General features: G+C 44.4%; 1 protein-coding gene across 3 annotated transcripts in view; it reads right to left on the bottom strand.

The window, feature by feature from the left end:
- The window catches only part of CACNB4 (calcium voltage-gated channel auxiliary subunit beta 4), a 284,190-nt gene that overhangs the window by 74,369 nt on the left and 181,847 nt on the right, over positions 1–27,974 (bottom strand). For 2 of the 3 annotated variants that reach the window (XM_073634155.1, XM_073634158.1), the window contains 4 exons: positions 20,444–20,563; positions 17,350–17,472; positions 12,540–12,670; positions 9,386–9,462 (listed from right to left, as the gene is read on the bottom strand). In XM_073634155.1, the coding sequence (XP_073490256.1) occupies positions 9,386–9,462; positions 12,540–12,670; positions 17,350–17,472; positions 20,444–20,563 (451 nt within the window). The remainder of the gene's footprint in view (positions 1–9,385; positions 9,463–12,539; positions 12,671–17,349; positions 17,473–20,443; positions 20,564–27,974) is intronic. The other variant, XM_073634157.1, reaches the window with a different exon arrangement.

The following is a 27,974-nucleotide window of genomic DNA, read 5'->3' as shown; positions in this document are numbered from 1 at the left end:
GACGATGGAGTGGGGATGGGGCCCAGTTCCGCTGCCTGTGTCAATGGAAGCAGCAGCGGGGCACGGGGTCGAGCACACAAAAGTGCCCCCATGGGAAGCAGCTTCCCGTGGGGCACAGGACATAGAGGAGGAGCCAGGAGCGCTGTCGGGGGACCCGAAAAAAAGGAGGTTAGGGCCGCTCTGTGCAATACTATTGCATAGAGCAGTCAAGTACAGAGATGTCTGTTATTCAAAAAAAAAAAAAATACCTTTACATCCACCTTAAGTCATGTGTGCCTTTATGCTGCTTGTTTGTTGTCATGTTAATACTAGCAGGTTATACTGAGCTAGGTGTTACAATCTTAAGATAGACTTTTCAGACCCTGAAATATACAGTATCTCACAAAAGTGAGTACACCTCTCACATTTTTGTAAATATTTTATTATATCTTTTCATGTGACAACACTGTAGAAATGACACTTTTCTACAATGTAAAGTAGTGAGTGTACAGCTTGTATAACAGTGTAAATTTGCTGTCCCCTCAAAAAAACTCAACACACAGCCATTAATGTCTAAACTGCCGGCAACAAAAGTGAGTACACCCCTAAGCGAAAATGTCCAATTTGGGCCCAATTAGCCATTTTCCCTCCCCGGTGTCATGTGACTCGTTAGTGTTACAAGGTCTCAGGTGTGAATGGGCAGCAGGGTGTGTTAAATTTGGTGTTATCGCTCTCACTCTCATACTGGTCACTGGAAGTTCAACATGGCACAACATGGCAAAGAAAAAAAATTATTGCTCTACATAGAGATGGCCTAGGCTATAAGAAGATTGCCAAGACCCTGAAACTGAGCTGCAGCACAGTGGCCGGTGGAAATAGACGTATGAGTGCTGCCAGAATTGCTGCAGCGCTTGAAGGGGTGGGGGGTCAGCCTGTCAGTGCTCAGACCATACGCCACACACTGCATCAAATTGGTCTGCATGGCTGTCGTCCCAGAAGGAAGCTTCTTCTAAAGATGATGCACAAGAAAGCCCAAAAACAGTTTGCTGAAGATAAGCAGAATAAGGACATGGATTACTGGAACCATGTCCTGTGGTCTGATGAGACCAAGATAAACTTATTTGGTTCAGATGATGTCAACCGTGTGTGGTGGCAACCACATGAGAAGTACAAAGACAAGTACGTCTTGCCTACAGTCAAGCATGGTGGTGGGAGTGTCATGGTCTGGGGCTGCGTGAGTGCTACCGGCACTGGGGAGTTACAGTTCATAGAGGGAACCGTGAATGCCAACATGTACTGTGACATACTGAAGCAGAGCATAGTTACATAGTTACATAGTAGGTGAGGTTGAAAAAAGACACAAGTCCATCAAGTCCAACCTATGTGTGTGATTATGTGTCAGTATTACATTACATATCCCTGTATATTGCGATCATTCAGGTGATTATCTAATAGTTTCTTGAAGCTATCAATGCTCCCCGCTGAGACCACCGCCTGTGGAAGGGAATTCCACATCCTTGCCGCTCTTACAGTAAAGAACCCTCTACGTAGTTTAAGGTTAAACCTCTTTTCTTCTAATTGTAATGAGTGGCCACGAGTCTTATTAAACTCTCTTCTGCAAAAAAGTTTTATCCCTATTGTGGGGTCACCAGTACAGTATTTGTAAATTGAAATCATATCCCCTCTCAAGCGTCTCTTCTCCAGAGAGAATAAGTTCAGTGCTCGCAACCTTTCCTCATAACTAAGATCCTCCAGACCCTTTATTAGCTTTGTTGCCCTTCTTTGTACTCGCTCCATTTCCAGTACGTCCCTCCTGAGGACTGGTGCCCAGAACTGGACAGCATACTCCAGGTGCGGGCGGACCAGAGTCTTGTAGAGCGGGAGAATTATCGTTTTATCTCTGCAGTTGATCCCCCTTTTAATGCATGCCAATATTCTGTTTGCTTTATTAGCAGCAGCTTGGCATTGCATGCCATCATCCACTAGGACCCCCAGGTCCTTTTCCATCCTAGATTCCCCCAGAGGTTCTCCCCCCAGTGTATAGATTGCATTCATATTTTTGCCACCCAAATGCATTATTTTACATTTTTCTACATTGAACCTCATTTGCCATGTAGTCGCCCACCCCATTAATTTGTTCAGGTCTTTTTGCAAGATTTCCACATCCTGCGGAGAAGTTATTGCCCTGCTTAGCTTAGTATCGTCTGCAAATACAGAGATTGAACTGTTTATCCCATCCTCCAGGTCGTTTATGAACAAATTAAATAGGATTGGTCCCAGCACAGAACCCTGGGGAACCCCACTACCCACCCCTGACCATTCTGAGTACTCCCCATTTATCACCACCCTCTGAACACGCCCTTGTAGCCAGTTTTCAATCCATGTACTCACCCTATGGTCCATGCCAACGCACCTTATTTTGTACAGTAAGCGTTTATGGGGAACTGTGTCAAATGCTTTTGCAAAATCCAGATACACCACGTCTACGGGCCTTCCTTTATCTAGATGGCAACTCACCTCCTCATAGAAGGTTAATAGATTGGTTTGGCAAGAACGATTCTTCATGAATCCATGCTGATTACTGCTAATGATATCATTCTTATTACTAAAATCTTGTATATAGTCCCTTATCATCCCCTCCAAGAGTTTACATACTATTGATGTTAGGCTAACTGGTCTGTAATTCCCAGGGATGTTTTTTGGGCCCTTTTTAAATATTGGTGCTACATTGGCTTTTCTCCAATCAGCTGGTACCATTCCAGTCAATAGACTGTCTGTAAAAATTAGGAACAACGGTCTGGCAATCACCTGACTGAGTTCCCTAAGTACCCTCGGATGCAAGCCATCTGGTCCCGGTGATTTATTAATGTTAAGTTTCTCAAGTCTAATTTTAATTCCGTCCTCTGTTAACCATGTAGGTGCTTCCTGTGTTGTGTCATGAGGATAAACACTGCAGTTTTGGTTACTGAAGCCCCCCGATTCACTTGTGAAGACTGAGGAGAAGAATAAATTCAATACCTTTGCCATCTCCCCATCCTTTGTAACCAGATGTCCTTCCTCATTCTTTATGGGGCCAATATGGTCTGTCCTCCCTTTTTTACTGTTTACATACTTAAAGAATTTCTTGGGATTTTTTTTGCTCTCCTCCGCTATGTGTCTTTCATGTTCTATCTTAGCCAACCTAATTGCACCCTACATTTCTTATTGCATTCTTTATAAATTCTGAATGCTGTGGATGATCCCTCAACCTTGTATTTTTTGAAGGCCTTCTCCTTTGCTTTTATATGCATTTTTACATTGGAGTTAAGCCATCCAGGATGTTTGTTCGCTCTTTTAAATTTATTACCCAATGGGATACATTGGCTAATGCCCTTATTTAATATGCTCTTAAAGCAAACCCATCTCTCCTCCGTATTCTTTGTTCCTAATATTTTATCCCAATTTATGCCTTTTAGCAAGGTTTGTAGTTTAGGGAAGTTGGCTCTTTTGAAATTCAGTGTCTTTGTGTTCCCTTCATGTCTCCTATTTGTGTGATTTATACTGAAACTAATTGACCTGTGATCGCTGTTACCTAAATTGCCCCGTATTTCCACATCTGTTATCAGGTCTGTATTGTTGGTAATCAGTAGATCTAGTAATGTTTTATTTCTAGTTGGTGCGTCTACCATCTGACCCATAAAATTGTCCTGCAAGACACTAAGGAACTGGCGAGCCTTAAATGAATGCGCGGTTCCCTCCGCCCAGTCTATGTCTGGATAATTAAAATCCCCCCTTATGATAACACTTCCCATCCTTGCTGCTAATCCAATTTGTGATAGGAGATCCTTCTCCACTTCCTCCCTCAGGTTAGGGGGCCTATAGCATACTCCCAGTATTATTTTCCCCTTAGCTTCATCCCTTTGGAGCTCTACCCATAAAGATTCCACCTCCTCCCTAGCCCCCTCAGTGATGTCATCTCTCACATTCACTTGTACATTATTCTTGATATATAGGCATACCCCTCCCCCTTTTTTACCCTCTCTGTCCTTGCGGTATAGGGTATACCCTTGAATGTTTGCCAGCCAATCATGAGAGCTGTTGAACCAGGTCTCTGAAATTCCCACAAAATCCAAATCCTCCTTGTACAACAGTATCTCTAGTTCACCCATCTTGTCCGCCAGGCTCCTGCATTGGTGAACATGCCACATAGTTTAGACCGGTCGCATATTGTCCTCGTATTGGGTGTTTCAAGATTGCATGATCCCCTCCCTTCGGAGACTGGGCCGCAGGGCAGTATTCCAACATGATAACGACCCCAAACACACCTCCAAGCAGGGCCGCTGGTAAGCCAGTACAACCAGCCCTGTTGTACCGGGCCCGGCCACCAGGGGGGGGCCCGAGCAATCTGAACAGACCGCAGAAGAAAAAAAAAATGTCTTTCTCCTCTGCTCCTCCCTCAGCAGCTGTTCAGCCGCTCTCAATGAGCACTCACTCCGGGCTAAACATCTCAGAGGCAGAGAGGCGGAGCCTGACTGTGAGATACTGTAGTTTGAGTGGGCGGGAGGGGGTGTGGCCGGCTTCGAGGATGATCGCTCCCAGGTTCTTCTGATGTGCACTGTGCACACATGAGCTGCATTATGGTGGCAGTGGATCTGGATTCTCAGGGACTGCAGGTTAGCCCAGTCACATTAACTGCAATGTAAAGTCTATTGTCTACTTTTTCATGTAGCACAGCTGTCCTGACTGTGAGAAATTGGATTTTAAACTTCACTGTCCAATTTCTCACAGAAGTGCTACATGAAAAAGGAGATGCCATCGATGTCAGCAAACCCCACTTTTTATTACTTCTATCTACATTTTTAGATCACTGGATCACACCATGCCTGGAGTTGAATTCACATGCGGGTCTGTGCAGTTTCAAGCTCATTCATTTTGAATGGGCTAATATTGCAATGCACCAGTGTACGCACTACTTTTTAACATACACTGCAACCAGATCACATGGTGATCCAGGGCTGGCAGGTGCAGGGAAAACACACTACGTTTGCGACCTGCGTTTGAGGTGTCAACTTTTTATTGCAGATCGCAAAGGCAGTGCGTTTTGCATGCAGGTTGAATTGTAGAGGAATCCACAGCACATTCCTTCGCAATTCAGATGCAGGCATGGTGTGAACCGGCCCTTAGACATAATATTACTTCTCATTAGAAGTTTAGAAAAAAGGTTTTTTTTTTTAAAAAGTGGGCTTAGCTGACATAAATGGCATCTTCTTCTTTTTCATGTAGAACTATTTGACTGTGACAAATTGGACAGTGCAGTTTTGAACACAGCACAGTATCCTCTGCATCCTACACACAGTCATCTTAGACTCTAACCACACCCCTTTAAGCCATGCCCAATAATTAAGCGGAATTTAAACCACGTCCATTTTCCACCTCCGTATGGCGCATATTTTTAAATTAGCCACACCCACAATTTAGCCTTTATGTATCCCCTAGCCTCTTTGTATACCTTAGCCTCTCTGTAATAGGGGCGGGACCAGGGGTGGGGCTGAAGGAGGGGCCAGGGGTGGGGTTGAAGGGAGCCCCGTCAGGTAGGCTGTACGGGGCCCTATGATTTCTAACAGCGGCCCTGCCTCCAAGACAACCACTGCCTTGCTAAAGAAGCTGAGGGTAAAGGTGATGGGCTGGCCAAGCATTTCTCCAGACCTAAACCCTATTGAGCATCTGTGGGGCATCCTCAAACGAAAGGTGGAGGAGCGCAAGGTCTCTAACATCCACCAGCTCTGTGATGTCGTCATGGAGGAGTGGAAGAGGACTCCAGTGGCAACCTGTGAAGCTCTGGTGAACTCCATGCCCAAGAGGGTTAAGGCAGTGCTGGAAAATAATGGTGGCGACATAAAATATTGACATTTTGGGCCCAATTTGGACATTTTCACTTAGGGGTGTACTCACTTTTGTTGCCAGCGGTTTAGACATTAATGGCTGTGTGTTAAGTTATTTTGAGGGTACAGCAAATTTACACTGTTAGGCTCGGTTCACACAGGGGCAACCTGACTTACAGCGTGACCTTGCAAGGCGATTTGGAGACAACTTCAGCACGACTTCAAGCAACTTACAACGCGACTTAAAGTTGCCTCCAGGACAGGCAACTTTGGCTGTGGCCAATCACAGAATAATCAGCTCTCTGGGAGGGAGGGGTTTGCCTGAGTAAACTAATTTTTTTTCCTGTAAAGTCTCTTCAATATAGATGGAGATCCGACTTGGAGGCAACTTCCATTGAAATCTATGGGTACAAGTTGCCTAGAAGTCGCCTTGAAGTAGTACAGGAACTTTTTCTGAAGTCTGATCAACTTCAGTAGTGTACATTAAGACAGCTCTCATTCACTTCAATGGAATTTCTTATGTCCCACAACTTGGGGCAACTTGAGGTCTGACAAGTCGGATCCCAAGTTGCTGTAGTGTGAACCGGCACTTATACAATCTGTACACTCACTACTTTACATTGTAGCAAAGTGTCATTTCTTCAGTGTTGTCACATGAAAAGATAAAATAAGATATTTACAAAAATGTGAGGGGTGTACTTACTTTTGTGAGATACTGTATATTACATTAAAAATCTTGAAAAAAAAAGCCTAAAAAAATATTTACATTGGCCCTGGCTTCCGATACATCTGTGCGTAGCAGATGACATCACTGTGCCTTACTGCAGTGTTGGGGGAAAGCTGGGTGTCTGAACTCTGCAAAATAATGCTCCTGAAAAGTGTTGGGAGTGCATTCTTGCTGGATTTTAATTGCCCAATGTTCTGGAGCATAATTTTTTTCTGTAGTTCGGGACCATCAGTAAAGCTGACCTTCTATTCTCATAAACTAAGATTACTTGGTGTTACCATCTACCTACACGTATCTACAAGTGAGTTCAATGCCTGTGGAGGATCCTTGATCCCAGGTCTTGCCAGTACACAGGGTTTATATTATTTTGAGCTTCCCTTTTCACTACATTCTTCCGAATAGTCAGCTGTCAAATGCCAGAAAAAAAAGAGCAAGGGTTAGCTGTGGTGGTCATCAATATGAACTTGGAGAGAAGTCTATGTTCTGCATACAGTCTAGGACCCAGGCCCCATTAATTAATGAAAAAGGCATCTGAAAATGGTAGCTTCATTATTGTCACTGTGCTGTAAGCTGGAGTAACAAGACCCAGCATCTTCATAGAGAAGAGTGAATAATATATACAGTAACTGCAGACTCAGCATCTGAATGAATGTCTAATCTAAAGATTCAATAAAATGTTGCTATAAAAGGAAGTATAACTGCTGTTCCAAACATCCCCAGAGAGCCCAGGTTAGTTGTGAAATAGCATATAATTGCTATCCAGGTTGGTGTGGTATGTGGCTCCAGAGCAAGATGGGAGTCTGGATTCCTGCAGTTTAGGGCTCTAGAGTCCGGTGTCAGGGAAAGACACCGGACTCCACCGTGGGTTTTGCATCTTGAAGACAGCAACAGGTTACATAGTTACATAGTAGTTGAGGTTGAAAAAATACACAAGTCCATCAAGTCCAACCTATGTGTGTGATTATATGTCAGTATCACATTGTATATCCCTGTATGTTGTGGTCATTCAGGTGCTTATCTAATAGTTTATTGAAACTATCTATGCTCCCCGCTGAGACCACCGCCTGTGGAAGGGAATTCCACATCCTTGCCGCTATTACAGTAAAGAACCCTCTACGTAGTTTAAGGTTAAACCTCTTTTCTTCCAATTTTAATGAGTGGCCACGAGTCTTGTTAAACTCCCTTCTGCAAAAAAGTTTTATCCCTATTGTGGGGTCACCAGTACAGTATTTGTAAATTGAAATCATATCCCCTCTCAAGCATCTCTTCTCCAGAGAGAATAAGTTCAGTGCTCACAACCTTTCCTCATAACTAAGATCCTCCAGACCCTTTAATAGCTTTGTTGCCCTTCTTTGTACTCGCTCCATTTCCAGTACATCCTTCCTGAGGACTGGTGCCCAGAACTGGACAGCATACTCTAGGTGCGGCCAGACCAGAGTCTTGTAGTGGTTTATTAAAGTGGTTGTAAATCCTTACATATATCAAATAAAGTGACTATCCTCAAGTGACATAGAGAGATGAAACAAAGCCTCCTACATGGGTTGTACCTGTTTATCTGCAGCTATCTTTTCTGTACAGCGGTTTGAAGTGCAGAATTTATACAGCTTGGCAGAGAGTTCAGAAAGCAGGGGGGCAGGGTCACACACCGCACAGCTCAGAGAGCAGAGGTGAGTGTAATCTGGGACCAGAGTGGAAGAAATGGATACACCCCCCCTACACAATCTCATAGGGAAACTTGCACAGCTGAGACTGTCAATCACCTGATGGATGTTGGAGGCCCCCTCCCTGTGCCCATTGATTACTTGGAAAGAAATTGGTGCACTGACTTTGCTGAAACCAGTGAGTAGACTTCCTTTTATTTGCTCACTGTTTGAAGCCCCCCTCCTTTCCCCATTAAATTTAGATTTACTATTGGATTCGGAAAAGTTCAATTTAAAATCTAACAAATAACCGAAGTGTAAGCTGGTATATAATTACCTATATGCAGTCAATTGGATACAAAAATGTCCGCTAATTGAAGCAAAATCATTTAAAGGTAATACAAATGGCGGATCTTGGATGGTTACCAGTGTTCACAAAACATTAGTAGACATTTTCCCTAAGTTCACACTTCTGTATGTGGCTGCAGGTGCCGAAATCCCACCAATTCCCGCACATGCAACCACCCACAGTGAAAACGTACTGCTCTGTGGAAACACGGGGGGGCTGCCATTCATTGTGAATGGCAACCCCACTCATGTAAAATCGCAATGCGTGTGCAGAAATTGCATGGTCAAAATAACCATACGATTCCCCTGTGGCCACGTTTTTGAAAAGGTGCATGCACCTTTTTTTCTTTGCATAAACCCAGGCAAGACACAAGACAGATCACTTGAATAGGCTGCCGTGTCTGCGCAAAAACGGCACGCACAAAACTCATAGGTGTGAACCTAGCGTAAAGGCCTTACTAGCAGCTGCTAATTTTTTTTAAAACTATGTTGGGAAGAGGGGGGGGTGATATTCCAAACCCTTTTTAACACTTTGAAATCTTCACAGCTAATAAATTTATTGCGGTTTTGATACGGACTGTATTATCTCTAAATAGATATTTATATTATGTAGTGTGTCTAATTATTACATAGTGTTGAGGACATTTATAAATACAGGCAGACTGCCAGACAGACAACTGTAGAGATGACATTGAATGGAATTGATTGGATTTTACACAGATCACTGGAGTTGTGGGTTATTACGCCAGAAGTTATGGCTGAGGACACTCAACGTGGGGGGTGTGGCCAGTCTGGAATCACATCTAAATGCATTGCCTGAGAAGTCTCACCAGCAGATGGAGGGGTTGCTCGAAACGTACCCGATACCATTTCCCCGAGACTGGATGATGATGTGCCACTTAATTTACTGTTGAAAAAAAAATAAAAAATTATGGTTAAACCAGTCAAGCAAATTATATGTAATGCACGATACATTTCAAAGGTTGTTCACAGCCAAGTACAGCTAAACTTATATTTTATTGTAACTATTACAGTGGTCCTAAAATGGAACTTCACCCTTCCAATCAACAACATTGACTATTTTTAATCCTCATGCTGCTAGCATTAGTAAAAAAATAGAAAAGTATATCATATTTACTTGTTTTAAACTTTTTTTTTTACATTTCTTCTGTTACTTCCTGGTTTCTTGCCTAGGCAAATGAGGTTATACATCCCAGAAGTCTTCGGGAAGGGAGGAGGAGTTTTCTCAGCTAAGCACAGTATCCTGTATGCATGCTTAAAGCGGAGGTCCGCCCACTGCTGCAAAATTAAAAGCCAGCAGCTACACATACTGCAGCTGCTGGCTTTTAATAATTGGACACTTACCTGTCCTGGAGTCCAGCGATGTCGGCACCGCAGCTGATGTTTCCATCAGCTGTCGGGTGCTGCCGCCGCCATTGACGGTAAGGGAATCCGGCAGTGTAGCCTAACGGCCTTGCGCCGGGAACCCTACTGCGCATGCACAAGGCTCCGTTCCTCTCCTACTGGCCTGGTGACAGGGGGAGGAGGACGGACGTCAATATCCGCAGCTATGGCTCCCGGAAGTGGGAACAGGATACCTGTCCCCCCCGAAAGGTGCCAAATGTGGCACCGGTGGAGGGAAGGAGTACAATGAACAGAAGTTCCACTTTTGGGTGGAACTCCGATTTAAAGTGTTACTAAACCCAGGACCCTGCATTCACTATATCTGGTCTCCCACAGCACACAGAACATGGAAATGCAATTATTTTAGTAAATATAAATACTTTTTCTCATCAGCAGTATAAAGCAGTCTTGTGACTTCTATCAGTGTCTGGTTAAAGCTTGTAGGAGGAGTTTTCATTCTCTCTTGATTGTCCACTAAGGCTGCAGGACCCCTGACCCTCTGTTTGGACAGTGCTGATTGGCCCTGTGCTGATCACATGCACTCTCCCAAGAAAAAAAAACAAAGTCTCTAGCAATACACACCAAACTGAGCAGGTGCAGCTTGTCCCCAAGGCTCTGTTCTACCAGGAGATAGATTGGGGACTGTGGAAGAAGGGGAGGATCAAACAGCCTTTTTACACAATGCAGAGGATTAACCCCTTAGGTTCCACAGTGAATATAACAAGCATGCTTTACTGCATATACACATTGATTTTACTGTTGTGGGTTTAGTAACACTTTCAGCTAAGGGTAGATGGATTGCAGGAAGTAAGTGCTACACAAATCATTTGCCTTACTCAAGATGGCCACGACCAGAAATGCTAAGGGGGTTGGTTTCAAAGTGATTTCTCAACAAAATAAAGCCTGGAGACATGGATGGATGGGGGAGTTTTTTTTAAATATAAAAAATGAATTAAATAGTGTTTTTGGTTTGTGGTGCTCAGATGCAGTGAAGATCTGCTTTAATCACTCAGTAGCTCCCTATTAACTTTTCAAGCGAACATCTAGAAATGTCAATTGTGCTGAAGCAGTACCCTGAAAATGCACCTTTTGTCTGGAATTTCTCCTGAAACGACTTTCTGCTATGTGAGTGTGTCTAGGTACCCCTGTGCCTACAGCCTCACAGATTTATATCTGAAGCGTGAGATCTAAGGAACTGCTGTCTGACTGCTGATCTCAGAAGATTTGGAGTGAGATTTGTTGATGTCACTACCATGCTGCTCACTGTTCTCCTTGCTGGAGGCTCTGATATGGGGAAGCAAAATCCTCCCTCTGGGATCTCCCATTATTGTCGAGATCCCTGCAGAGCCTGGAGTAGCTCTGTGATGTCAGCCGACAGGTGAATCTGGAACACAGGAGTGCAAAACAAAGAACAAAGAGCACTCCTGTGATCCCCAGGAGACGTATAGCCAAACTTCTCCTTTGGGCCGCATTCACACTTCAGCGTTTTGAATTGCGGGCAGATTTGCCGCAAATCTGCCTGCAATTTGAAAGTGCCGACGTGTGAATGACAAATCGCGGGACTCGCGTTTGAGATGCTATTCATTTGAATGACACCTCAGATCGCTGTGCAGGTCTGCCGCGATTGTCGCAATTGCAATCGCGGCAACCCACATCGTGGGAAGCATGTCACCCCAAGAATAAGTTCAGGAGCCACTTTTGGGCGACATGCTTCCCGCGATGCGGCTTGCCACGATTGCAGCGCGATTTACCGTGACAAACGCGGCAGCCCCGCACTGCAATTTGAGATGTCATTCAAATGAATGGCATCTCAAATGCGAGTCCCGCGATTTGTCATTCACACATCGGCGCTTTCAAATCACGGGCAGATTCGCAGCAAATCTGTAGTAAACCCATTTTTTCATCTTTTACCTACAGGTAAACTCTAAAGGTCTTGCATACCGTGCCGACCTTCAGAGCCTGTGCATGCATGCAGGGGGATGACGTCATCGCGCCCCCGGCCAGTCATGTAAATGGAGGCCGCAAACCCGTACCAAAGACCGGGTGAAGATGGAAGATCTCTCAGCAGTGACAGCGCGATGCTGGAGGGCTTAGCTTTAAGGCAAGTCTCTCATAATGTGCTAGTATGTGATGCATACTAGCACATTATTACATTGCCTTGCAGGGGATTTTTTTTCCTTTAACTGTGGTTTACTGCTTTAAGCACAGGTTGTTGTTTTTCTCTGCAGTGTCTCTAAAATCAGCACTTAAAGTGGTTGTAAACCCATATAAAAAAAAAAAAAAAACACCCTGTAAAACAAAGGCATAATGAGCTAGCATGCATCGCATACTAGCTCATTCTGAAATACTTACCTTAGATCGAAGCTGTAGCAGCGACATGTCTCCCGGAGTTATTTCCGGGTTCGCGGGCTCCGACACTGTGACTGGCCGGAGCCGCGATGACGTCACTCCCACGCATGCACGCGTGGGAGTGAGCCGCGCGTTTAGGAGATTTTTACAGTACCTACAGGTAAGCCTGTAGGTAAAAATGGTGTAACAGGGTTTACCAGCACTTTAATCCAAAATGTTCTGATTACTCACCCTCCATGAAATCTTCCCCTCTTCTGTTCTTGCTGAATTCGTATGTTCTCCAACCTCAGAGGACTTGGAATGAAGCCGATTTCACAGCCTTCTTTAACCAACCGCCCAATCCACCAGTCATTATTGTATTTCTAAAAATGTGAATAGTTTGCAGTAAAATATTTCATATTTTGCATACACACAAACATATATACATATTGTATGGAGAATGGAAGGGGGCTAAAAGGCCTCCTGTGGGATGGGGTATGGACGGGACCCATTCTTACTAGCATTTGTAGTATTTTCTAGAAGGTTGCCTTTCCTATGTGTTATCTATAGACAACCCTGAAAACAGTTGCTGGATATAAGTTTGGTGGGATCTCATTTGGTGGGATACCTGCTAGATCTCCCCATGAAGAGGTAGAAGTCTTTTGACTTAAGCAATGAGAGCTCCCCCCTTAATGGGTCCTTGCCCATCTTAATTTGAACAAAAAACCTACTTTACCTCTGCTGAAATTTTGTCAGAGTAGGCTTCTAAATCCACTATATGGCACTGTAGGGTGTGTGTAGGAAAAATCCACTCTCAAGCCTGGTTGCCACCGCTGTACCCTCTATTTGTACGGGGCCCAGGGCTCTCGGTGAGACCCCGATCCCTGTGCTGGGAGCGAGCCATGCGGTGGCAGCATATATGCGGCCCCATATAAAAAACCCACAAGATGAACTATGGATTATAGGGCTTATAATGTGCATGGGGAAGTGCACATGAACGCATCTAATGTGCACTACTTGGTCCAAACAAATAAAAGTGAGAAGGAAAAGGTGAGGTTCAATTGCTCACATAAGATGTTACAAGGAAGCAGAAAAACACAGTAGGAAATTATTTAATGAAAAATAGATTATGGGACCATTAAAGTGGTTGTTGACCCATATAACTAAGTCTATGCCAGCCCCTCTATTAGAGTCTGGCACAGCACACTGTATAAGTCTTATATAAAAACGAGTCTTGTAAATACCCATTTAAAGCTGTCTTCAGGCTGGTCACATGATTCACGGCCGTTGTACAGCTCCGATGTAGCTCCTGCAGTAGTCCTGGAAACCGGCCGTGAGTCATGTGACCGGCCTGAAGACAGCTCTAAACAAGCCTCGTTTTTATCAAAGAATGATACAGTGTGCTATGCCAGGCTCTAATAGAGGGGCTGGCAGTGACCATTTCAAAGTTATATTTTACTAATAGCGGTAGGGTGCGGGGGACAGAGACAGAGACACGGAGCTGACAGGCAGAGACGGAGGGGGTGAGGGGGAGAGAGGAGAGCAGAGCAGGGCTGCAGATGACGAAGGGACATACGCTGACCATGATGGTCAGGGTTCAGCAGCCCTGATTTTCATTGTCAGCGCAGAGAGAGGGACACAGGAAGTGGAGGGATCAGGGAGGTTTTTTTACAGTTTAGAGAGGGGCAGATTACACAGCACAAATACTGTGCTGTGTAATCTGCTTTAAGGGACCAGGATCTGCATTTTTTGGGGGGGTTAAAAAACACTTTAACCACTTCAGCCCCGGAAGAATTTACCCCCTTCCTGACCAGTGCGTTTTTTGCGATTCGGCACTGCGTCGCTTTAACTGACAATTGCGCAGTCTTGCGACGTGGCTCCCAAACAAAATTGACGTCCTTTTTTTTCCTACAAATAGAGCTTTCTTTTGGTGGTATTTGATCACCTCTGCAGTTTTTATTTTTTGTGCTATAAACAAAAAAATAGCGACAATTTTGAAAAAAAACGCATTATTTTTTTACTATAATAAATATCCCCAAAAAATATTTAAAAAAACATTGTTTTCCCTCAGTTTAGGCCGATACGTATTCTACATATTTTTGGTAAAAAAAAAAAAAAAAAAAAAATCGCAATGAGCGTTTATTGATTGGTTTGCGCAAAAGTTATAGCGTTTACAAAATAGGGGATAGTTTTATGGCATTTGACACATCGGACATTTTTGACACATTTTTGGGACCATTATCATTTATACAGCAATCAGTGCTATACAAATGCACGGATGCCTGTGTAAATGACACTGGCAGTGAAGGGGTTAACCACTAGGGGGCTAGGGATGGGTTAAGTATGTCCTGGGGAGTGTTACTAACTTGGGGGGAGTGGCTACATGTGACACGTCACTGATCTCTGCTCCCGATCACAGGGAGCATTGATCAGTGACACTTGTCACTAGGCAGAACGGGGAGATGCTTGTTTATATCAGCATCTCCCCGTCTGTCCTCTCCGTGAGGCGATCGCGGGTATCCCCGTGGCGATCGAGTCTGCGGGACCTGCGACCCGAATCACGGAGCTCCCGGCCGGCGCGCGCGCAATGGCATGGCGGCAAATTCAAAGGGATGTACGGGTACACCCATTTGCCCAGCCGTGCCATTCTGCCGACGTATATTGCCGTGCGCCGGTCAGGAACTGGTTAAGTAATGGGTGTGTATGGATTTTTGGAGAATAAAGATATACTTTATTGTCACTTTAAAAGCAGTAGTAAACCACTGTTTCTTTAAACCTTCAAGGCACCATCATAATGGGCTAGTATACATCTGAAGGAGCGGCATAGGTATGCTGTTCCTTCAGAATGCATGCGCCGGTGATGTCACTGGCTGCATCTACAGTAAACCCTGCACGTTTAGGAGATATTTACAGTACCTATAGGTAAGCCTCATTATAGACTTACCTATAGGTAAAAATCATGCATGGGAGATTACTCCCACTTTAACTCCTTGGTTTTTAAAGGGGTTGTAAAGGTTCGTTTTTTTTTTAAATAACAAGCATGTCATACTTACCTCCTCTGTGCAAGGGTTTTGCACAGAGGGGCCCCGATCCTCCTCTTCTGGGGTCCCCCAGCGGCACTCCTGGCTCCTCCTCTTCTCCAGTGCCCCCACGAAGACCCGCATTCCCTGGGGGCACGTTCCTGAGTCCTGCTGCTGCGTCCATTGACACAGACAGCAGGACTTGGCCCCGCCCCCCGCGTCACTGGCTTTTACTGACAGCCGTGGGAGCCAATGCTTCTGCTGCTATCAATCCAGCCAATGAGGACCCAGGAACAGCGGCTGGAGCGGCTCTGCTCATTCCCGTCGCTGGAACGATCGGGATCAGATATGTAAAAGGGGGGCTCTGGGGGGCTGCTGCACTACAAAAGGTTTTTCCACTTATTGCATAGAATGCATAAAGTGAAAAACCGTGAGAGTTTACAACCCGTTTAAAGCTCCCGGGATACCCAGAAAGTTTTACTAAAGGCACCTGTGTGTACCGGCTTTTGTGGGTCAGAGCCGTCTAAATCTCAGGACTAAATGGACAAAAATACAAATCTTTTGTCAGGTAAAATAGTTTCCATTTATGTATTTTTTTTTATTTGTGTCTTATGCGGTTTGCCAGGAGTTCATCTTTAGGCCTCATACACATGGACGTTTTAAAAAACGGGATTTAAAGCTAGTGACAATGCCTGGAAAAAAAAGTTAAAAACGTGATTTTATTAGCATTTTGATTTGGTGTCAGTGCGTGTTTAACGTCGCTTGTAAGCGTTAACGCTAAGGCGCGCTGGCCCTTGGTTTTTTTTGGAGCTTAAAAACGACCATGCCTGTTACAGCTCAAAAACGCCATGGTGTGTATGAGCCAATTGAATAACATGGAGTGGCCTTCTTAAGCAGCAAAAAAAGCTAAAAAAAGCCGATGTTAAAACGTCCGTGTGTATGAGGCCTTAATGAACTTCTAATGCATACTTTTTTAGGGCTCATGCACACTGCAGCTCAAAAAAAAAAAAAAAAAAGCTGCTTTTACAGGCATTTGAGCTTTTATTTCAGCTTCAAGAAGCTTGTACTTTTTTTTGGCTCTGTTGCACTTTTTTATTGAGCTCCTTTGAGTTACTTAGAGCTTTTTGAGCATAAGTGTTTTTTTCACAAACCCTCACCTCAATTAATTTTTCCTATTTTTTTGTGTGTGTTTTCAGGCTTCCATGAGCTTTTTCATGTGCTTTTTTGGGCACTTGTCCGTCTTTTCTGCTTGAAAGCTCCTCTCAAAAACATGAGTTTGGTGGGGGGTTATTTTCCGCCTGTAGGAGCATATGCCTGTAAAAGCCTGAAAAAGCCATAGTATACATGGACATATTGGCTAACATGGAGGGGAGTTTCCAGGCAGAAAAAAAAATGAGAGCTCAAAAGCCTGTTAGAGGCGCTTCTTTGAGATGCAGTGTGCATTAGCCCTTTGGCCCCATTCACACCTGAGCGTTTTGCAGCTTGAGGCAGCTTGAGGCTTGAAGCAAAAAACGCTGGAGGGGAAAAAAGTCAATTACACTTCAAAACGCCTGAAGCCAGAAGCTCCAAAACGCCTGAAGCTCAAACAAGTTCTGGAACTTTTTGATTTTTAGGCAGATTTGGGCGTTTTTCTGCTTTTTTTACATTGGTGACCTTTTGACCTGTACAAAATCGCGCGACTTTCTGCCTGAAACCGCTACGCTCAGGTGTGAATGGGGCCTTACTGTCATAGCAGTAGCCCCATCTAAGTCTGGATGGCCAGTGAGCACAGTCTAAAGCAGAAACCATCTAGGAAAAAAAGTCCATTATGGACATCTGTTTTCCAGCTGCATGGAATTCATTGCTTTATAGCTCTGCGGCAGATGAGGGTTAGATCAAAAATCCAGCTGGCAAAGGTCTGTTATGCTGAAGAGGTTAATCATCCTGTCTTGCAAGGCCTGGCAGCTGGTCAGTTTTCCTTTTAGCCTAAACAAGTCGTAGTCTGACCGCGGATGTTTCATTAGCTAGTGACAGGTGGCAAGAGAAATCCATCCTAGATTTACCTCCTTAATGTGTAAAAAGTCCTTGGCATCGAAGGAGATGGCAGTGCCTGGTACAGGGACATCTTCGTCCAGAGCCCCGCAGTAGCTCACATTCGTCTTTACCGCAAATGCCACCGGTTTAGTCTAAAGACACATACAGCCATCATGAATACAGAGCAGCAGCACTATTATACATTAATTACTGTAAAACCTACATTGAGGCCTTGTTTACACAGGCAGTTAAATTGCGGTTACACCCCCCCCCCCCCAATGCTGAGCCGCATGTTAATATGGCCATAGGCCATGCTAGACTAGCCATACATTATGCAATTTTCTTTCCTTCAATCATGGATTGAACAAGAATCAGAGGTGAAGGAAAATCTTCCAATCGGTACAAATGTTCTGGTGACAACTGTCAAAGATAAAAATTCTCATTTTGGGAAGATTTCCGTTCATTTCCTGTTATCTTTCCAGGATAGGAACTGAAAGGAAAAAATGCCCAGGAGGTCACAGATAACAAAAAATAACCTGATATGGGTTTTAAATCTTTCCTACTCTATCCTAAACAGAATATTCTATATACATAACCGTATTAGGATGCCTTTACACGCACATGAACTTTAATGGCATCCCAGTCTTAGTCCGTAGGGTTCAATATTGAGTTGGCCCACCCTTTTCAGCTATAACAGCTTCAACTCTTCTGGGAAGGCTGTCCACAAGGTTTAGGAGTGTGTCTATGGGAATGTTTCATTCTTCCAGAAGATAATTTGTGAGGTCAGGCACTGATTTTGGACCAGAAGGTCTGGCTCGCAGTCTCCGCTCTAATGCCCCGTACACACGGTCGGACTTTGTTCGGACATTCCGACAACAAAATTCATCGGATTTTTTCCGACGGATGTTGGCTCAAACTTGTCTTGCATACACACGGTCACACAAAGTTGTCGGAAAATCCGATCGTTCTGAACGCGGTGACGTAAAACACGTACGTCGGGACTATAAACGGGGCAGTGGCCAATAGCTTTCATCTCTTTATTTATTCTGAGCATGCGTGGCACTTTGTCCGCCGGATTTGTGTACACACGATCGGAATTTCCGACAACGGATTTTGTTGTCGGAAAATTTTATATCCTGCTCTCAAACTTTGTGTGTCGGAAAATCCGATGGAAAATGTCCGATGGAGCCTACACACGGTCAGAATTTCCGACAACAAGGTCCTATCACACATTTTCCGTCGGAAAATCCGACCGTGTGTACGGGGCATAATTCATCCCAAAGGTGTTCTATCTGGTTGAGGTCAGGACTCTGTCAAGTTCCTCCACCCTAAACGCGCTCATCCATGTTTTTATGGACCTTGTTTTGTGCACAGTCATGTTGGAACAGGAATGGGCTATCCCCAAACTGTTCCCAGAAAGTTGGGAGCATGAAATTGTCCAAAATCTCTTGGTATGCTGACGCCTTAAGAGTTCCCTTCACTGGAACTAAGGGGCCAAACCCAACCCCTGAAAAACAACCCCACATTATGATCCCCCCTCTACCAAATGATTTGGACCAGTGCACAAAGCAAGGTTCATAAAGACATGGATGAGTGAGGTTTGGGGTGGAGGAACTTTTGGTAATATAGTGTGTGTATATATATATATAAAACAAACAAAGGGTTGGGGGGGGCACACCCTAAACCTGAATATCTATAGTTGGTGCAGCTATAAAAAGAACCACAAAGTATAGTGCACACATACAAAAACACAAGAGAAGTAACTTTTAAATCTTACAATGCTGCTTAAAAGCACCTGATATTAATGAGTATGTAAGTATGAGGATTTAGTCACATCATATGGCCATACCACGCTTAAGCCCACCACTGCACCAAACTACCCCATTATCAGTAGGTCCTACACTATTCAAAAACATGTCTCAATTGCACATTTCTAACACTCACAAACTGCAAGTCTTTAAACAAGCCCTTTCGAAATAAGGGCATAACTGTAAAGCTGGTCAAACACTGTTAGATTTCTTTTGTTCAGCCTAAGCAAAAGAAAAAAAAAAAAAAAGAAATCTAGCAGATTCCTCTATTCGCGCTAAACAGGGCGGATGGAAAAATTCCCTTGCTGGGCTATTGTATTCTGACAGCCAGCAGCGGCTGTCAGAATACTCAAACAGTGGCTGGATCTGATTGGATGCAGCCGCTGTTCAACTGTTCAAAAATTTTGCAGCAGGCTCCTTCGACAAATGTCAATTGAATGATCAACTTTTGTTGAATGGAGTGTGTCTGGCAGGAACACCCAATGAGCAAAGTTCTGCCTGTTTATTAAAAATTGGCCAAAATTCGCTCAGTATATGGCCACCTTATAGAGGAAGAAAACTTCCTCTGCTGACACTTACCTATAGGTAAGCCTATACCCTGTTTCCCCGAAAATAAGACCTAGCGTGGTTGTCGGTGGTGGCTGCAATATAAGCCCTACCCCCCAAATAAACCCTACCCTGTTTCCCCAAAAATAAGCCCTACCCTGAAAAGAAGACCTAACTTTGACTTTAACTAGGGCTTTTTTGGGGGGTAGGTCTTATATTGCAGCCATCACCGACAATCACGCTAGGTCTTATTTTCGGGGGAAACAGGGTAATAAGGCTTAACTATAGGTAGTCTAAATATCTCCTAAAAGTGTACCGTTTAGGAGATATGTACATTACACGCAGCCAGTGACATCATTGGCGCATGCGTTCTGAAGGAACGGCCACGGGTGCCGTTCCTTCCGAGCCCTGTGCCGTGAATGGCGGGAGTGCAGTCATCGTGGCTCCGGTCAATCACAGAGCCGGAGCCCGTGAACCCGGAAGCAAGACGGGTGAAAATGGAAGCGGCTCCAGCGCTGACATTGCGGCGCTGGAACAGTTTCGTTTTAAGGCAAGTATCACATAATGTGCTAGTATGCGGTGCATACTAGCACATCATGACTTTACCTTGCAGGACGAGAAAAAAATTAAAAATGTCCAGCGGTATACAACCACTTTAAGCTTGTTTTGCCAGAAGTGGATGTCGCTTTTTTCTGTTGGTATTGTAGGTTTATGTTGTGAGTCGGTTTTAGATAGAAATAGGTTATTGGTGGAAGTTATCAGGTATTACTTTGGCTCTCTCAAGTTGTACTGCGGCTTGCTGTTCTCTCTCTTGGCGTATTGCTTCTCTGTCCTCTTCCAGAGATACATCAGAATCTGATGGTCTGCTTGTGTAAGAATCTGCTGAGCCCTACAAAACAGAGAAAAGAAATTAGGTCATCAAGGAGTATGATGTCTTAAAGCTGAACTCCGGGCTGAAAAAAAAAACAGATTGCAGTTATGTATTGATTAAAAAAAACAAAACAAAAACAATTAACGGTACTTTTTAATACATCCCGTGTAAATACTTGATTTTGATCTAGCATCACCCTTTGTAATCCATCCAGTAGAACCCAGGCTGGTAGAGAGAGGGGCAGCACATGGAGCCAGAAAAGGGTGCTGCATACACATGTTCTGACAATAAACATGCTGAAAAAAGGTGAGAGAACATAGGGATGAGCGTATCAGTGGGTTGCTGCTCCTCCATTGTCCAATCACCAGTTGAGGGCAGGAAGGTGACCTATCTGTATCGCGTAAAAAGTTAGTTCACATTTACCAAAAAACTGCATATGCAGGTAAGGGGTGTCTGTAGATAAAAACGCACTGTGCAGCTTTGACTAAAGTTGGATAATGTCCTTACAATAGGTGTAGGTCATTTACATACCGCCCAAAGCCTGACCGAAAAAGTCCTAGAGATGGAATCCTCTCATCCTGGCTTGTTGCTAGGGTACTCCCAGCCATCAATACTCATCCCCACCTTCACAGGAGCAATTTTCTCAATCCCTCCGCACGTGTGCAGTCCACTATCTCCCCCATCATAGCTTTGCTGAGCTCAGATACTTTGACAGGAGAGAGAGAGAAAGCACATGTGAGGGGGTTTGTATCAGCTGGGAGTGTCTTAGCAACGTCTCAGCAACCAGGCAGTATGGGATGATGCCCTCTCTGGGAGTTTTTCATTCAGGCTTTGGGAGGTATGTAAATGGCCTACACCTATAACAGGGGCATTATTTAAAGAGGAGTCCCGCCCGCCCCTTTAAAAGTTAAAAGTCAGCAGCTACACATACTGTAGCTGCTGACTTTTAACATTAGAACATTTACCTGTCCTGGAGTCCAGTGATGTCGGCACCACAGTCGATGTTTACATTGGCTGGTGGGGTGCTGCTACCGCCATTGCTGTTGAGGGAACCCGAAAGTGTAGCCTTTCTGACTTCACGGCCGGGTCCCTATTGCGCATGCGCGAAGCATGCTGCGCTTTCCTACTGGCCTGGCAGAAGGCGAGGGAGGAGGAAGGGGGCCGAGCTGCTGACGTACTTCGCTGCGGCACGGTCTCCCAGAAGCGAGAACAGGGAACCCACTCCCCCCCCCCCCCCCCGAAAGGTGCCAAATGTGGCACAGGAGGGGGAGGGGAGGAATCAGATAAGCGGAAGTTCCACTTTTAAGTGGAACTCCGCTTCAAGTTTGATTGGAGCTGCACAGTTTGTTTTAATCTGCATAGGCAGCTTTTTGATAAACGTGAGTATTTCTAACCTTGAAAGTTTTTCTTACTAATTGCAATCTCTGCAGGCAAAAAAAACTTTGCAATTACCTGACTCCTCTTATGTCCCAGTGCTGTCCCAGCAGCCGCGCTGCAGCTCTCTCTGTCTCACAGGAGACACTGAGAGCAGCGGAAGTCATTGGCTATACTTCCCCTGTTTGTTCTGCACTCCTGTGATCTGTTTTTAGTCGGCAGCAAGCTGAAGCCCCATGCCAACTGGTTGGCACCTGGCTCAGCCTCTCAGCGATCTGCTGAAAGGCTGAGCCAGCTGCTCCCACCCCTTCCACAGTCCAATCCTCCAGTGAGCGCTGGAGGGACATAGCAAAGAGCCAGTGACTGACAGTCACAGCTCTCAGCTCAGAGCGGAGGGGGAGAACTGAGCGATCAACACAGCTATTTGCACAGCTGCAATATATTATGTGTTTTATAGCTGCCTAGAGGTCAGCTTTAAAGAAATATTGGCACGATTAAAAAAAATCCTTCTTGAATGCCTCAGTACATGTAGCACTTTGTCCCATTCTAATCTTTAGCCCTCTTGTGTATTAAAGTGGAATTAAACTCAATTTTTTTAGAAATTGCTGACAGGTAGCTAGACCCTGTTAGTTTCTTCTGTCATAAATGCTTCCCACGCCTGTCGACTGTAATGTACACTGAGACATGAATGCGCCGCAGTACATTTACGACACCGCTCTGCACCGTGATGATGCGACTCCCGTGCACATGCGCGAGAGTGACGTCGTCACAGCAGGGCCATTCAAGTGGCTAGAGAAAATGAACGCGGATAGAAGACCGGATGAAGATGGACGTGCCTGTGAACAGCTGGACCGGTGACAGTTCAGCGTTGGAGGGCTTCGTTTGACCGGTAAATCTGTCATTATGTGCTAATATGTGGTGCGTGCCTACATCACATTATGGCAGAAGCCACCTGGGGGCCCGTTTGATGAAAAAAGCAAAAAAAAAAAAAAAAAAGCAGTGTTTGATTAATTCTATTTTTAAAAGCACATTTTTTACGCCTGTGCTGTAGTTCCAACCCCAGCTATAGCCCAATTTACGGGTGTTCCCCTGGGACAGCCACAACACACAGTACAATACTAGGCAGAACCCCCCTTCTAAGATTTTCACTGTGTACAGACCCGCAGCGCTTAATGTTCATTCACACATTTAAAAGTAAATGATCAATCAATGCAGCAGGGGGAAGTAATAAAGATTTTAAAGATGCAGTGATAATTCTATTTTAATGTTTACCAAACTTGTTGTTGATGTTCTACTATGGAAACTAAAATAAAACTTCACAATTATATTATTCATATTATTATATAAATGATATTATACAGTAATATATTTAAAGGACAGCTGCCATGAGAGAAACACGGAGGCTGTCATTGCTAACTTTGTATCCTGCAAATGCCAGTGGCATGGCTGTTCATTCTGAACCTCCCAAATCTATTCTGCAAGTCTGTGACCTCAATCAATTATGCAGGTAAGTTCTTTGTACTTTTGTCTGACTTTCTCACTCTGCATACTTGGTCCGGCCCATTAATAAGGCTTGATTCACACTTTCGGGTCCGCACTTGTTCCCGCACGTAGGCAGGTAGTAATTAATGCTACTCCAGCCGGGCAGGAAAGAGTTAAAGTGGTAGTAAAGGCAGTATTTTTATTTTTACCTACAGGTAACCCTTCTATAAAGCTTAAATTAAATTCTAAGCATGCACCATTTATGAGATATTCTAGGGAGCAGCAGCCCGTGCCGTGGACGTGATTCCTGTGCGTATGTGTGGGAGTGACGTCATCGTGGCTCGGCCATTCAAGAGGCAGCAGCCCACAAACCCAGAAGGAAGCCCGGGTGAAGATGGAAGCTTTTGCAGTGGTGACAGCATGCTGCTTGATGGCTTTGTTTCAAGTTACAGTAAGTATTTTATAATGTGCTAGTATGCAATGCATACTAGCACATTATGCCTTTACCTTGCAGGGTTTGTTGGTGGTTTGTTTTTTTAAGCTTTTACTACTGCTTTAAAGTGGATGTAAACCCGAATTAAAAAAAAAAAAAAAAAATTATATCATACTGTAGAGTATAAGATTTCCTATCATTTGAGCCCAGTCTTGCCACACAGAGTTAATCCATCTCTGAGCAATCCTCTTTTATTGTTCAGTTAGAAAAATCTTGACAAACTGAGAAAAACTTTGTCAAATCCTCCCCCTTGCTGTGAGTGACAGGTGATTTACATATCTCGTGCACTAGCCTAAGACATGCATTATTTTTTAGTTCCCTCCCCCACTCCTTTCTTCAGCAGCTCTGCAAGGATTGGCTGTTCCACACCTCAGCATGATTTGGCACGCTGAAGTCATGTGGTTACTTTCCTGTCTTTTCACTGGATGTTAGAAATCATAGCAGAAATTCAGCAGAAGTTCAGTGTTAGAAATACACAGGAGAAATGCATATTGACAAGGGGAGTGTAGAGGTGGGCGGAGAGTCTACTGACATCACGACTCCACCCACCGAGCTCAAGACAACAGACCCGCCCACAGAATCTGCAGTTTTTCGGGTCTAATAACAGACAGAGGGGAGACATTTGACAGGTAAAAAGATACATGCAGGAAGCATGTATATCCTTATAGATAACCCCTATGGCAGTAGTTTAGAAAGGATGACATTGGGTTTACATCCACTTTAAGCCAGTCCCTGATCTGTGAGCTCTGCCTCTCTCTCTCCTTGTGCTGTAAATGAAAGGGGAGAGGGCTCTGCCCAGACACACACATATAGTCTGCATGGGAAAAGACAAAGACAGCCAGTAAGATGTAACCTCCAGCTGCTGCTTCTGCCAGGGCTCTCTGCCTCTCTGGGAGTCCCTGTTCCTGCCAGAAACCTGTGTCCTGGAGCTCACCACAGGAGAAGGGACTTAAAGATACTTGGAGAGATATGCTCTGCTTAATGCCGTAATCGGAGCCTGGATGGCCTGTATTCTGCCAAAGCTGGAGCTAAATTCCAGACATGGAATTCCAGGCCAAAATTGGACTTTGCTTGCTCAGGTATGCTGGGGCAGCCACAAGCCTGTATTTAGGGACTAGGGATGTTAGGGAATGTTTGCACTTTATTTCAGACTGTTGCCTCTAATTGCCATCAAGTTAATTTATTCAAGTAAAGCGTTTGAAACTTTGCCTGGTCTGATGTTACTAAAGGGGTGCAATGTGAGTAACCGGTACACATAGTCTACAACTTGGGTCACTAAAACACATTGGAGTATGAAGATATCAGTACAAAGAGTTAATACAGTGTGAAGATACCAAGGATAATGAAGGGTTCTCTAGCAGCCTATTGTAAGCGTGTACATGTGACAGGTGAGACAGCCTCTTGCAGCAAGGAAGAAGCTGTCGGCACTCCTTGGCCACGATCCATCTCCCATAGCAATTGGACGGGGGGGGCGGTGCTGCGCTAACCAGAGGTGCTCATGTAGATGATCTATGTAGAGGACTCCTAAAAAAGGTGGTCCAGCTAGTATAGGGAATGTCAATATCAGAATGTCAATCATATATCATGCTGCTATTCCCATTGCAAATGATACATCCATAAGTGCAAAATTAAAACAAATGAATAGATCCTGTGCAATTTGCCTATTGCACAATTTGTTTTAATTTTGCACTTATGGGTGTATCATTTGCAATGGGAATAGCAGCATGATATATGATTGACATTCTGATATTGACATTCCCTATACTAGCTGGACCACCTTTTTTAGGAGTCCTCTACATAGATCATTTACATGAGCACCTCTGGTTAGCGCAGCACCCCCCCCCCCCCCCCCACCTGTCCAATTTCTTGTTTGGGTTCTGTTTGTTCTCAATTTTCGGTCCATACATTTTGTGTTTTCACGTTCTTTCTCCATTACGGTAGCACAGGAATAATTCCCATCACATCTCCCATAGCAGTGGGAGCAGATTTAAACGTCCTGTACACAGATACAGAAAAGAAAGAGTTAAAGTGAAGTGCACACATGTAGTCCACGCTAGGTGCACGGCGGGGCCCCATACTGTTGTTGGGAGTGAGGAAGTGGTGATACGCTGGACAGGTGGAGAGGGCATTGGCTCTGTGTGTCCCTCCTAAATGCACAAGTAACTGTGGTGAAGTACATTACATCAAGAGAGTTTACTAGAGTTTGTTCATGTTTAGTCATCTGTCTGGGTTGTTAGCGTAACTCAAGTAAAGGTACCCCATATGTAAGGCAGTGACCCTGTAGAAGGTGCCTAGCCCAGAAGAACCCACCCAGGGTAGGTCTCCTATGTGACCCACACTTGGCACCCAACAAGGAAGGCAACATGGAGGACATGACAATCCCTCTTTTGCCCTACCCTGACATGCTGCCACAACCCCCTGCACAGAAAAAACGCAGGAGATGCGTGTGCCATTAATCCTAATAACACCCGCCCACACTGGAAATTTCAGTATCCGCTTCCTGCACTAGGATCTGCAATGTGCTTGCAATTAAAAAAAATGGAGCATGGACCTCTTCTCTGTGTTTTCAGGAGGCATGGCAGCCCATTCAAATAAATGGCCTGCTGTGCCCACGCAACACGCAGCACATAGAGCTGCACAAGATGGTTCAAAAAAGAAAAAAAAAAGTTGATTTTTCAGAAGGAGTTCAGCAGTGGCCACCATTGTTTTTCTAAGTTTGCTGTAAAAACTGTAAAAGTGAAATAAGCCCTTAGTAAGCCCTGATGTCATTGCTTTGTCCACAGAAAAGAAAAGCACAAGTGATGCTGTATGACCCAGATGTGTGTTTAATTCCATTTTTCAAGCTTCACTAGAGAAAAATGACTGGACTGGAACCTCACTGGTTGCTAAGAGCATTACAAAGATCGTCCTTAACTTCGGTCTTTAAGACATCATCATCATCATCATTAAAGAATAACTCTGGATGAAGCCCAAAGTAAAAAATACATTACAAGACCATGCTCTAAATAGAAAGACATAGCTTTGGGGTTGATTTACTAAAGGGAAAAAGACTCTTTAGTAAAGCTCTGCTGACTTCCATCATCCAATCATGTGCAAACAAAAATGCTGTTTTTTAATTTTTGTTATTAAAGTGAAGCCTGACCTCATTTACTAAGCTCTGGAGCAACTGCACTTCAAAAGTGCACAGTCTATTTGCCTTTAGTAAATCAACCCCACTGTTTCAACCTCTAATGCCGCGTACACACGGTCGGACTTTTCGTCTACAAAAGTCCGACAGCCTGTCCGACAGACTTCCGGCGGACTTTCGGCGGACTTGCAGCAGACTTTCTAACGAACGGACTTGCCTACACACGACCACACAAAAGTCTGACGGATTCGTACGTGATGACGTACACCGGACTAAAATAAGGAAGTTCATAGCCAGTAGCCAATAGCTGCCCTAGCGTGGGTTTTTGTCCGTCGGACTAGCACACAGACGAGCGGATTTCGGGGTCCGTCGTAGTTACGACGTAAAGATTTGAAGCATGTTTCAAATCTAAAGTCCGTCGGATTTGAGGCTGAAAAAGTCTGCTGAAAGTCCGGAGAAGCCCACACACGATCGGATTACCAACCAGCTTTAGTCCGTCGGCGTCCGTTGGACTTTTGTAGACGAAAAGTCCGACCGTGTGTACGCGGCATAAGAATAAGAAGATCCATCTCTCCTGATGTTTACGTAAAATATTTTTTTTTAAAGCCCAACTCCAGGAAATTTAAAAAAATCCACCCATACTTGCCTGGCTCCGTGCAGTGCTGTGATCAGTCCTCCGCAGCTCCTCTGTAAACTGCAACTGGTCTCAAGCCAGCCATGTAAACGTATCATACAGGGTAACATGTCCCTGTATTGTACGTGATGACGTTAAGGCTCCACCCACAGATCGAAGCTCTAAATGGAGTGAGGAATCAGTAAGTGAAAGAGCCTCATGTGAAACCCACTAGAAATATTGAGAAATTAACCCAGCAATTAACCCCTTCAGCTCTGGAAGGTTTTACCCCCTTAATGACTAGGCCATTTTTTGCTATTCAGCACTGCACTTCTTTAAC

This window comes from Aquarana catesbeiana, linkage group LG06 (genome assembly GCF_042186555.1).
Source record: "Aquarana catesbeiana isolate 2022-GZ linkage group LG06, ASM4218655v1, whole genome shotgun sequence".
Classification (NCBI taxonomy): domain Eukaryota; kingdom Metazoa; phylum Chordata; class Amphibia; order Anura; family Ranidae; genus Aquarana; species Aquarana catesbeiana.
The sequence above is the reverse complement of the archived record's forward strand: the minus strand, read 5'-3'. Positions and strand labels throughout refer to the sequence as shown.